The sequence below is a fragment of the Podarcis filfolensis genome, assembly GCF_964270895.1.
Source record: "Podarcis filfolensis genome assembly, chromosome: 5".
NCBI lineage: Eukaryota > Metazoa > Chordata > Lepidosauria > Squamata > Lacertidae > Podarcis > Podarcis filfolensis.
Window position 1 is genome coordinate 6,798,014 of NC_139608.1, and position 12,971 is coordinate 6,810,984.

The following is a 12,971-nucleotide window of genomic DNA, read 5'->3' on the forward strand; positions in this document are numbered from 1 at the left end:
TTCCAGAACAGGGAACAAAGTAATAAAGATAAGTAGGAAAAGGCAATATACAAACATTACAAAGTCACATAAGCAACAAATGAACAATTATGTCATAAGTCATACAAACAAAACTACACTGTAGGCAAACATTAAAGTTTTCCAATTTAACTCAATACCAATTTAACCAATGAGGGGCGGACCAAAAGTGGCAGTAAGCCACAGTTGGTGTTTCTCCTTCCCATTTCAGACAAAACTCAGGAGCCTCAACAGCAGTTACAGCTGCTAGGGAGGAACATGCAGTTGGAATTGCTGACTTCTTCCTTGCCTGCCAGCCCAAACACTGTCCTTCTGAAAAGCTTGGGGAGCTATCCTCTTCGTCAAGTGCAGGGATGAGCTAATTCCATGCAGTGCAGAATCTCTTGTAGTGATTTTTTTCTTCTTAGGAACCAACTTTAATTTAAAAGAATAAACATACAGTATTTCCTCAAATGTAATATGCACCTTTTTTGGGCCAAATTACATTTTCAAAACCAGAGTGTGCATTAGATTTGATGGTGCATTAGATTTGTGTAAATATGGTACTATTCTGTTTCTTGAATTAGGGAAGTTAAAGCACCAAAACAAAACCTAAAAACCACCTTCAGTTGGATGTCTATGTCAAGGCTTAAACGTAGGTGGGTGCTGAATGTATTGTGTCATTTAAGTGAGTTCAGGGAGCAATTCTGAATGCAATTGTTTGAATGTGTATATGAATGGACAGACAAATCTTAAAATGTGGAAAGATCTAGCCTCAGTACCTAAAAATGGCCATTTTTTTAAATGCTACCCTTCCCATGTGTTGCTTGCGTGGAATGAGAAACTGGTCCCTTTGTGGGCACTCAAGGGACATGCAGGTTGCCTCACCTAGAAGACCTACTTGTGTGGCTGCCTCAGCACTACAATCTTCACCAACCTGGTGCCCTCCAGATGTTTTGATCTACAGTACAACTCTCATCCACTTTTGTGAGTTGTAGTTCAAAACATCTAGAGGGCACCAGCTTTGCAAAGGCTGCACTGCTTTGCACATGAGGGATAGTGGATGGGGGAATTCAGTCTCCTAGAAATAACATGTTTGTGCACATGTGCATCTTGCATATCACAATTTTTGTAAGCAACCCTGGAAAAGAGACCATACAAAGGGGAAATAGCTATGCAAAATGGAGGAACAACAAGATGCCCGCTCTTATTTTTTATTACAATATGTTGTAAGACACCTTGACAGTCATATAATCAAAAGGCAAAGTATAGATCAGTGATGGAAAATTACTGGTTCTCCAGATGTTGCTAAACTCCCAACAGCCCCAGTCAGCATGATAAATGGTCGGAGATAGTGGAAAACTTAACAGCATCCGAAGGGCCACAGGTTCCCCAGCAATAGAAAAATGCAGTATAAAAACATTCTCCACCAGAAGTACACACCTGCACTAGTCTTTGCTAAAATATTCTAAACTGGGGATATCTGCATAAGTGAACGGATACATTTTGCCCCTTACATAAATTCTAAACAATTGTGAATAGGCAACATTTAAATATTTGTGGACTACACTTTTTTAAAAGGCAACGTAAAATTTGCCTGAAGAAGGGGGCACCTATACAAACTAAATTTAGTGCCTCCAACGTGAAAAGATGGCCATGGGCTGGGGCCATATTTCCAGAAAGATTTGTTTTTTCTGGAGTTTGCAGGCAGAGGAGAGTGGGGAGGGGACCAACCACCTCCCACAACTAGGAGGGGGAGGAAGAGAGGGGAGAGATAAGGAAGACAGGAATGGCAGGGCCCGTGCTGCAAGCCTAGTCTGAGGAGACGGCCTCCTCTGCAGGAAGCGTTTCTGGTGCACCATTTGTCTGCTGCTTCAATGGAGGAGGAGACGAAGAAAAGCAAAAAGTGAACTCGGCATCCCTTCCCGAACCCAAGACCTTCCACCACCCGCTCTTGGAAAAGGGAAGTCTCTTGGCTGGTTGGCATCCATCTGTTTCGGTAGACAGTGGAGGAGTGTGCCTTGGGTAGAGATCGATACGGGAGAGAGAAGTTTGATTGCAGCTGGGGCAGATGAAGACATCCAATTTCTCTGCTACAGATGCACCATGGCGTTCCTTCACTGCGCTCCTCCCAGCGATCGTTCCTCCTCTGATCACTGTGGATGCACGACCCGACTGCCCGTCTCCGGGCGCTGCAAAGGATTCGCACACGCGGCGGGGTGGGTGTCGCCGACCTTCAAGTCACGTTTGCAGACATCCGCGCCCAAAGGATGCATACCGGCTCCGGTGAAACCCCAAGGGGGGGGGGGGAGGAAAGCGCTCCTGCGCCAAGAGGCGCCGCGCCGGAGGGAGAAGCGCCACTCCGCCCGGGAGGGCGCCCTCTTCCCGGAAAGCCCGGGGGCAGGAGTCTCCCTCGCAGGGAGGGCGCAGAGCCCAGTCCGCGCGCGCTCCCCCCACCATCAAGTAATCGCCACCGCGGGAGGGGGCTGCGCGGCGTCGGGCACGCGCCGCGAGAGCGTTCCCTCGGCGGAAGCTGCTTCTTCCTTCCCCAGGAGGAGCAGGCGGGGCTAAAAGCGAGGGAGGCGGCGCAGGAGGCGGAGCGCCCGCCCCGGAGCCGGCGCCGGTCACCCCTGAGAGGAGAGGAGAGCCGGGTGGCGGCAAAGGGGGACCACCATCGCCGCCTCCAGCAGCAGCAGCAGCAGCAGCCCCGCGGCTCTGCTCCCTTCTCGCTGCCCGCGCACAGACGGAGCCGCCGCCGCCGCCGCTCCCGCTGGAACAGCCCTTCGTGGCCCTCGGCCGGGGACCCCGCGGTGCCCGCAGCTCGCCTTCCTCGGGCGTGGGGTGGTCAGCCCCAAGCGGAGGACGTCAGCTGGCCTAGCCGCCCCTGCTCTTGCCCCGCTTCTCGCGCCAGAGCAGGAGGCGATGAGCGGCCTCGAGGACTACGCAGGTGGGCGGCGGGGAGGCCGAGGGGGGGAGAGGGGGCGGGCGGGCGGCTCCCCTGGGCGCGTGTGGGTCGTGGGGCCTCCAGCTCCTTCCCCCCCGCCTCCCGCTTGGGGGGCAGCTAAGTAACGCCGCGTGTTTTCTCCTCCTTCCCCAGGTGCGAGCCCCGTGCCCAGCCCCGGATCCCCCGGAGGCGACGAGGTGAGTTCCGAGCTCCCAGCGCCGAGCCTCCCCTCCCCTTCCCTCTGCCCCGGGTGTGGGGGGGGGAGGGGGAGAGAGAGCGGCCGGCATCTTACAGCCCGGGGGCAAAGAAGAGGGGGCCGGGTTGGTTGCGGCTTCGGGGCGTTGGGGGAACCTCCTCGAATAAAATAATGGGAGGGGGGCAGGTAAGCCCCTCTACGCATCATGGAGCGCAAGATGCACAGCTCGAATGGCGACGCGCATCGACTTGGGGGGGGGGGACTGGCCGCCCCACCTCGATTATTGGGGGCGAGGAGGCGATGCACTTCGTCTCCTTGGAGTTGGTTCCTACGGTGCGTTTATATATACATATATATTGGGGGGGGTGTCTTTTTTCCCTGGTAACCTGGCGGTTTCGTTTCCTTCTCCTGAGGGAGATCGCGGCGGTTCCGTCAGCTGCCGGCTCGGCGGCCTCTTCTCCGGGCGAGGCGAAGAGAAGAAATAAATTGTGTGTGTGTTGTGTTGGGGGGAGGAGAAGAGAGAATGGAGGGGTTCAGACGAGGAGTTGGGGGCGTTGTTTTATTTATTTATTTATTTGCTTGCTTGCTTGCTTGCGCGAGAGCGACGGCGCTCTGCCGCTTCGCCCTAGCCTTGTGTGGCGGCGGCCGGGGTCCGGGGCGGGGGAGGCGGCCGCCCGGTTCCCTGAGGAGAGAAGCGCTTCTTTCGGGGCGGAGAGGCGGCTTCCTTCGCTTGGTTCCTTTGGCGCGAGGGCGGCTCCGCCTTCCGGAGGTCGGGGGCGGGCAGCGCCGTCCCGCGTTTTCTGGGGCCGGGGCCCTTTCCCCGCTAGAGGCGCGTGGGGCGCCGAGGAGCGTCTGCTTTGGCTTGTTTCCGGGGTGTGGGTATCCGTGTGTGTCTAGTCAGCTGTGGGGAGTTTTTTGGGGGGGAGCGCAGACTGAGGCGCTGCTCCTCTTCTCCTCTTTCTCTTTTCTGACCCCCCTCCCCGTCTTCTCCCGGGACGGTCGCAGCTGCGCAGGCGCCATCTTGGGAGCGATCAGGTGTGTTGTGGGGGGTTGTGTTTGTGTTGCCCCCAAGGAGGCGAGAAGGGGGCATCTTGGAGGGGAAATGCTAGTAAATGTCAGTCACGCATAAGCGGGGGCGGGGGGGGGCGCCGAGATGAGCCGGCTTGGTTTCTCCTTCACCCCTAATCCCATGTGTTACAAATCACTTATTCTCTATTGCCCCCCTCCCAAAAATAGAGGGGGGACCCAACTACATACCATAAGGCAAAGGTAAAAAAGGATATACATACCATATCGACTTTCCCTAATGCTTTTTAGAGGGCATGCTGTGGCGCAGCTTGTTGATTTCCTTAAGCATCTTGCGTTGGCTATTAGTTTTACTTTGAGTGTGTGTGTGTGTGTGTGAACCTGCGAGATTGAGGTGCAGGGCAGAGGAAGTAAATTGCAGGCTGATGTGCAGCTCAAGGGTGCAGACCTGGTCTTGGCTACCCTGGTGCTCCTGGTGCTTCTCCTGACCCTTCTTGAAAAGGGCAAGGGTCTCCTTGCTCTCAAAAGGAAAAGTTGCTAGGTGGTTCCCAGCCTCTTCTTAGTGTTTTGGCACTGAGTACCGTAAATCTTTCAGCTCTGAGTTTAGGCTTCGCCTGAGTTATTGTTGTTTAGCCTGAATTGTTGTTGTTGTTTCTTCTTCTTCTGACTATGCTATTCATGGTGATTTGTTGTTGCTTGTGGGCATGGAGGGAGGAGGAGAAGGAATTGTGCCTTGTCTGTTATTCAAGATGAAGAACCATTTGAGAAGGGGTGCTCTCCATCCTTGCATTGAATCCAGTTGTGGAAATCTGCCGATCATAATTTTTTGCCTGACTGTTGTAGGGCTTCTACCCCCATCCCCACAGGTGTCTGTTTGCCAGCTCAGTGCTGCTGTTCATAACCTTGGGGTGTGGAGAGGCAGCAGCAGAGGGTGTCTTTTAAGGAGCAGGCCTCTGCTTTTGAGTGTCTGCCATGGCATGCTTGGAAGTGGGGGAGGACATCAAAAGCTTATTCCCAGCTCCCTTGTTGTGGCTGGAATTTGATAATCTGTTGCTTCCCTTTATCTGCAGGGGGAGACTTCATCTTGTTTTGCTTGCTCTGATAGGAGACCCACAGGGAAATATATTCACATTTCCACACTATTATTACCAAGTAGCAGGAGAGGTCCTTAGTGGCTTTCTCTTGAGATCTGTCTGCTGCTGTTCTGAAATCCTACAGGTGGAACCTGCTGTGCTTCTCTTGGGTTTTAAATAAAGAGGGCTGAATGAAAAAAATGGCTTTTATTTCTGTGGCATCCCATCAGATGTCAAGGAAAAAAGCAACTATCCTACTTTTAAAAGACATCTAAAGGCAGCCCTGTGTAGGGAAGTTTTTAATGTTTAATGCTGTATTGTGTTTTTCATATTCGATTGGGAGCCACCCAGAGTGGCTTATGGCTGATGTTTTTGACAACTGTGTATATTCCTTCCTATTTTGAATAAGGAGTTGGATATCCTTGTTTTAGTAGCCTTTCCCCGTATGTTGTGGGGAGGTAGGCTATAGTCTTTGGGGGACTTTGTGGCAGTGTACATGCAGAAGGTCTCAGGTTTAATCCTTCGCATTACCCAGAAGGGCTGGAGATACTTCTGCCTGAAACCCTGAGAGCCACTGCCAGTCATTGAATACAATACTGAACTACTCAGAGTCAGGTTGGCGGTCTGGCTGATATACTGCTGCTTCCGAGTCTACAAAGAGCTATAAGGTTTGAGTGTGGTACGATGCTGACCAAGGTCATACTGATAAGATTGTACATCTTCGTTTGGAAGGCATAGACACTGTATGGGTCAGTGGGTTTGAATGTTGTTCAGGGTTGGTTGTCAAGTATTGTTGGCATCCACCTGTCTCAGGAGACAACGGAGGAGTGCACCTTTTGGGGTGAAGTTAGTCAAATGATTGGAAGGTTGCATTGCCTGCTGTGGCTGTAGAGACTGATGCGAGAGAGACATGTTTTATTGCAGCAAGGGCAGATGAAGGCGTCCGCTTGTGCTGCTGCAGATTCATCATATTGTTTCTTCTTTCTGTACCCACCCCCAAATTTAATACATTATATAAGGTGCTACTATGATGGTAAAAAGAATCTATTTGCACTCCAGACTGCCTGCAACTAATTATGCACAACTGCTTTATTTTACTGAATGTATGTAAGGATTGAATTAAGAGTCTGATCCATTCAACTTTATATTTTTGTAGCCACCACAGAAAAGACAAAGAACTGTAGAAGACTTCAATCAGTTTTGCACTTTTGTGCTAGCTTATGCAGGCTACATCCCATACCCAAAGGAGGTAAGAGAACTTACACTTTAACAATGTTGGAGCTGGCTGTCTACTTTGATTCTCACTTTTCTGTTCTGGGTGTTGGTGACTCCTCCCCCCACCCAACCCCCCCCCCCCCCCACCTTCCAATCTGAAGGCCCTGAAATCTCATGTGGGTTTTCTTTTCCCCTTCTAGAATGAGCCTTGGCTCCACAGAGGCAACATGAGCCCCCAGAACAGCACAGGCAGCACTCAAGACAGTGATAGCTGGGCCTCATCTCAGTGCTGTGACTCCCATGTGCTATCAGATGATGGAGGAATCAGGAACACTACATGCAGAGGGACTGGAAACCTCCTACTGAACTCTGACATTTCCAGTGGCTTCTGTACAGGCCGACCTCAGCAAACCAAGAAGAGGAAGCAGTCAGCAAAGAAGCTCATCTTGGACCGAGAGGTGGATAAGAGGGTGATGCCAATGAACACAAAGGACATTAAGCAGGAAAGGATTGAGCCAGGTAAAGGGACACACCTAGAATCAAGGGAGCTTGAATCCTGTCTCCCAAAGGAAGAGCTCCAGTCCACATCTCTGCTGGAGCAATACATAAAGCAGAAGGAATGGATCCATGGAATGCAAGCAGCTGAGAAGCCTGAGGAACAGAACTCGTGCAAAGAGGAAAGAACCAGCCCTGCCTGTTGGAACACCGTAGAGCAGAACAGTGAGGAAGAACTCAGTAGAGACGGCTCCCAAATCAGTAGTAAGTGTGCAAAAATAGTGAAGCTTTCAAAATGAAGTCAATTGAACATATGAAGCAGCTTCCCTCAGAATGGGATAAATGCACCATCAAGCCCAGTATTGTTTTCTCTGATGCAGCAGCTCTTAAAAGGTCTCAGGCAGAGGTTTTCCCATCACCTGCTACCAGAGAACCTTGTCATTGTAGCTGGAGATGCTAGTGATTTGGCTTGTGCTCTGCAATCCAGCTTTTACTCCTCCCTATTGTCAGCTTTGTGATCCAAGTGATGAGTGTCATCCCCCCCTTCCCCGGTCAGTGGTCTTGTGAGGGGTTGGGCTGTTGAGGGAATGTGAGTTCAAAGACACCTTAAAGTTGGAGTGTCACAAAGGAACTGATGAGCTGCAAGGAATTGTTTCAGGAGCTTCTGTCACAGTTGAGTAGTAGAGGCAGGGTCTAGCATACCAGCATAAATGTGTGCACTCCTAGTCATCTGACCTCTCATTTTTCCCGCTTGCAGCTTTGTATGAGGACTTTGCTGCTGCCTCAGACGCCAAAACCGATGGTGAGTAGATCACCGTATGTTACTACTGCTCTCTTCCAGTAGGGTTGGTGGTGGGAAGAGAGGGCTCCAGTAGTTTTTCGGAATATGTCTCTAATCTGAAAAGTCTAGTAATGTGGGTGCCATGCATGTGTAAAAACTTTATGGGGCCTGTCTTTTAACACTTCGTGCTTTCTCACATGCAGAGGATGATGCCTGGGATCTCATCACTTGCTTCTGCTTAAAGCCTTTTGCTGGGAGACCTATGATAGAGTGCAGTGAATGTGCCACTTGGATCCATCTCTCCTGTGCCAAGATACGTAAATCCAATGTGCCTGACATCTTCATCTGCCAACGATGCCGTGATGCAAAGCAGGAGATTCGCCGCTCAAATAGAGCCCGTACCATTCCCCGCAAGCGATTCTGCGACTGACTTTGGCTTGGGGGGTGGCTGGGTTCCCTTGGAACTTGGACTGGATCCCTATTGGCAAGACAATCAAAATGCAGGAGTCTCCCTGAGAAATAAGTGAGGGGGCCCTATGCTTCCAGAAACGTGTGTCTTATTCAAGCCTATTGCAGGTGGGTGGGGCATGCTGTTCTCTACTTGATAGGGCCTGAACTGTGCTTTTGAGATCTCAGGGTTACACTAGAGCAGCAAATGCAAAGGTGCCTGGCAGACACGTGACTGGTTTGGTGGATTCCAGTGCACAATGCACTAAGTCAGCCAGAAGCCTCTTTGACCTTGTGCAAAAAGGGCTCGGTGCCTTTCAACAATCTATGGGAAGCTGGCCTGAAGTTTGTTCTTTTGTGATACAGTAGCTGCTCAGGCTTAAATTTTGTAAGTTTATGGCCCCAGGTTTGTTCATGGTTTTTTCCCCCTGGTTTTTTTGTTATCCTTTGGCCCTAGATCCAATTATGTCCTGGTTAGTTGAAGGTTCTGAATCCCTTCATGAAGCTAAAGCACATGTTAGAAGAAGGCAGCTAGCTGCCTTCCTGTGCATACACTATTTGGGAGAGAACCTTCTGCAACTGAAATGGCAGATTCCCATTCTCTGTTGGCATGAACTGCAATGCAGGGCAATTGACATTAAACTTCAGTAATGTGGTCATTGCGCCTAGTTCTAAGGAATCTGCCCTCTTCAGAAACTTAAATACACTGTGCTATTCCCAGTCAGGCTAGTTACCTGAGGTGGGTGGCAATTTTCACTTAATGTAAATATTTTATATACAATTACTTAGAAAACTCCTTGCTGTACCTGCTCCATATTAAACTACCACCCTTCCCTAGACTTCCAGTTGCACTAGTGTCTAATTTGAAGGGAATACAGGAGTTGTGGGGAAAAGACCAAAGCTGATAGCAGTAGAGGTGGTGATGAGTTTACTGCAAAGGCTCTAGAATCTAAAGAGATGGCAATAGCAGAAGACTTAAGGTATGATGGTGAGCCACACTGAAGAAGCAGATTGGGTCCTGCTTTCATTTCAAGTTGCTCTTTCGTTGCTGAGAATATTTCACCTTGTTGCCATAGGTGAAATGTGGGGAACGCTAAATGGTGACCTGTCTACTATGCAAACCTTTGCTTCTTTTTCTTGGGGCAATCATGCCAGCAAGCTATTGCTTGTTTTGGAGGACAGGTCTCCCTGCACTCTGTCTATACTAGACCACTGAACCTCTTTTATTTGACCCACGTGCCTTCTTGATCTTACACACACCACCTTATATTTGACAATGCTTGTACGTACAACCCTATTCTCACTGTACAAGGTATTTTCAGTGGCTTGTGATGGGCCTTTACCTATGTAGGACAGACTTCTCAGCCATCAGGTTGTAGGAATTTAGGGAGCTACTCCATGAATGTCTTACTTCCCCTCTGCCCCCTCAAAGTGTTTACACTTTTATAGGTAGTCACTTTCTATTAAAGATGTAAAGTAGTGTATTGTGGTCCTTTGTCCTATGCCAAGTGTTTGGAGTGCTATGTATAGAATAAAAATACTTTTTAATCAGTTATATTGCAGATATTTGACTTCATTGTAACCCAAGTGGAGTGTTTTACATTCTGCTAAGGTGGGGATGGGTGACTAGAACTCAGCTGGCTTGTGCAACCTTACATGAGTGTATACAGATCAAAACAAAGGTAAAGCCTTAAAAACTACCAAAGTTGGCTGATTGTTTACTTCTCTACCATGATAACGTGTTACCTATAGACTTTACATATGTATTTGTCCAGAAATGCAGTCCTATTAAACTGGATAGAGTTGTAAATTTAAGTTTCAAATTTATCATCCATTTTGTTTACTTAAAACACAACTAACGTATGAATTTAACTTCTGCAGATTCTCTTAGTGCAACATCAAACATTGTGCAAGCACACGTGGTCCTATTCCCCTTTGTCTCTCTAGATCTGCTCCAGATTTTGAGGATCCTTTCCTCTTGCAGGCAGAGTTGATTATAAACACCTGCATGGATTTAGAGCAAGTGCATGCTAGGGCACACATGAGATGCAGAAAGACCTATTTGATCTTCAACAAGGCAGGTGTGTTTAGAGGGGCAATGTTCAAACTGACCTTGATGGGAAAAAATCCTCTCAGAACTTTGTTGTGGTAACCATGATATGGTAACATTTTAAACTACAGTGGTACCTCGGGTTACAAACTTAATACATTCTGGAGCTCCGTTCTTAACCTGAGGTACCACTTTAGCTAATGGGGCCTCCCACAGCTGCCGCGCCGCCTCCGCACGATTTCTGTTCTCATCCTGAAGCAAAGTTCTTAACCCGAGGTACTATTTCTGGGTTAGCGGAGTCTGTAACCCGAGGTACCACTGTATTTTAAAGGTGAAGACCAATGTGGTTTGAGTTTTGGCATTGTGTAAAAGGCTTTGTCCACAAATATATCTGGCTAAAGTACAGCTCAACCGCCAAGGCTGCCAATAAAAGCACACAATTCCCTCCCACAAATGTTGAAAATTCTTCAGTGATAGATTATACTGTAGTATGTCACTTTGAGGGAGAGAGAGAAAAGCCTGCTTGGTCTTAGTATGCAATCAATGTACAAGACCTTTGCTCTGCAAGATGCAAATCCATTACTAATATATTTAGTTATTGCAACTGATGTACAAGCGCCTTTCACAGCAAAGGGTGCTTTGTTCACACTAGCACAAGGAGGCTGCTGTGAGATATGGTGGTCACAGCAGAAGTATTTTTACCCCCTTCATGGAAAACTTAACAGGTCTCGGGAGGGGTCGGCAATCTTTTTTCTACTTTTGCACTAGGGGGAAATGGTTACAGGTTGTTCACTGATGACTGAAAAGGCCACCTCTTTTCATGGGGTGGTTGCCTTCCACACACGCTGCTTGAAAGTACATACAGCTACAAATGAAAATTAACAAATAGCAAGGTAGCAATGCAGGTAGGAGAGCGACTTTTGTAACAAAGAAGCCATGTGCAGCTATTTCAAGAAACTAGGTAAAGGTAAAGGGATCCCTGACAGTTAAGTCCAGTCGCTTGTGTTGTGGCGCTCATCTTGCTTTACTGGCTGAGGGAGCCGGCGTTTATCTGCAGACAGCTTCCAGGTCATGTGGCCAGCATGACTAAGCTTCTGGCGAACCAGAGCAGCGCACGGAAACGCTATTTACCTTCCCACCAGAGCGGTACCTATTTATCTACTTGCACTTTGACATGCTTTCGAACTGCTAGGTTGGCAGGAGCAGGGACCGAGCAACAGGAGCTCACCCCGTTGCGGGGATTCGAACCGCCGACGTTCTGATCGTCAAGGCCTAGGCTCTGTGGTTTAACCCACGGTGCCACCCGCAACCCTGCTGAACATCCAACTGAAACAGGCCTCCACCTACCAAAACAACAGATCACGCCTGCCTCTTGACAACTGCAAAAGTCATGTATTTGGTGCTTCCCAGCACTACCATGGTATAAAAACATGGATCATTTTCATAGCAATCCATAGATCACCAGTGCCCACAGGTGCATTCTGTAATTTGTTTTCACCCTTTGTAAAAAAAAACAACAACAAAAAACTCAGAGATCTGTGTCTTGGATCATTTGATGTTCACAACAATTGAATTTGGTTTTTTTAAAATTGTGCAGTACTAATATAAGCTTCATTTGAGGGACTCAAAGGGCAAGGGAATCAAGTTTAAATTCTACTGGAGTGAACATTTATCCAAACTCCCAATGGAAAAACTAATGTGTGTGAGAATACACACTATTTTAGGGGAGGGAAGCACAGTAAGGAGAAATGGGTAGAGAAATGATGGGCTGCTGGTGGTCCCTACAAAGTTCGGCAAGCCTTGATAACATGTTACTGACCCGTATAAGGAACTGTGCTCTAATCCCATTACTGCCATGGTTAACTCAGGAATGTTCAATGCGAGTTACTTTCATAAGGCCAAGTACACTGGGTTACATGCTACATGCTTCTCCTGGGCAAACCTCTAGTGACCTTGAAAAAGCCATGCTCATGTGATGTAAAAAGGACCTGCTGGATGAGAAAAGGGCAAACAAAATGATCAAAGGGCTGGAACAACTCCCCTATAAAGAAAGGTTGCAGCGTTTGGAACTGATAGTTTATAAAATTATATGCTGCTGAAATGGAATATGCTGCTGAAATGGAATATGCTGCTGAAATGGAATACACAAGATGAAACGGTTAAATCGGTCATGATTAAATGGGCTCAGGACATTGGTCATAATATCTTGTTTGCTGATTGGGAAAAGTTGTGGACCACCGGGATAAAATTTACGGCATGTAATGCCTTAAGAGAAAACATTATGAAAATGATATATAGGTGGTACATAACCCCAGTCAAGCTTGCAAAGATTTACCATGTGCCTGATAACAAATGTTGGAAATGTAAAGAAACTGAAGGTACATTTTTTCATCTTTGGTGGACTTGCCCGAAGATTAAGGCATTCTGGGAAACGATCTATAATGAACTTAAAAAGGTATTTAAATATACTTTCCCCAAGAAACCAGAGGCCTTTCTCTTGGGTATTGTCGGCCAAGGGGTGTTAAAGACGGATATAACTTTCTTTATGTATGCTACAACAGCAGCTAGAATACTCATTGCGAAGTACTGGAAGACGCAGGAACTACCCACACTGGAAGAATGGCAGATGAAGGTGATAGACTATATGGGCTTGGCAGAAATGACGAGCAGAATCCGAAACCAGGGAAGAGAAGCAGCGCAAGAAGAATGGAAAAAATTCAAGGACTATTTAAAGAAATATTATAAAG

General features: G+C 48.0%; 1 protein-coding gene across 3 annotated transcripts; it reads left to right on the forward strand.

Moving 5' to 3' along the window:
- Positions 1 to 2,561: 2,561 nt before the first annotated feature.
- LOC310762203 (PHD finger protein 13-like) lies at positions 2,562 to 9,727 on the forward strand. Of its 3 annotated transcripts, XM_083612888.1 has the most exons (6): positions 2,562 to 2,944; positions 3,095 to 3,138; positions 6,393 to 6,485; positions 6,652 to 7,210; positions 7,704 to 7,748; positions 7,931 to 9,727. In XM_083612888.1, the coding sequence occupies exons 1-6, from the start codon at positions 2,920 to 2,922 to the stop codon at positions 8,155 to 8,157; spliced, it is 993 nt and encodes a 330-aa protein (XP_083469014.1). In that variant the 5' UTR covers positions 2,562 to 2,919; the 3' UTR covers positions 8,158 to 9,727. The 3 variants fall into 3 exon arrangements, with proteins under 3 accessions (XP_083469014.1, XP_083469013.1, XP_083469015.1); XM_083612887.1 differs by lacking the exons at positions 2,562 to 2,944; positions 3,095 to 3,138 and adding an exon at positions 3,424 to 4,010; XM_083612889.1 differs by lacking the exons at positions 2,562 to 2,944; positions 3,095 to 3,138 and adding an exon at positions 3,879 to 4,172.
- The last annotated feature ends 3,244 nt before the right edge of the window (positions 9,728 to 12,971 follow it).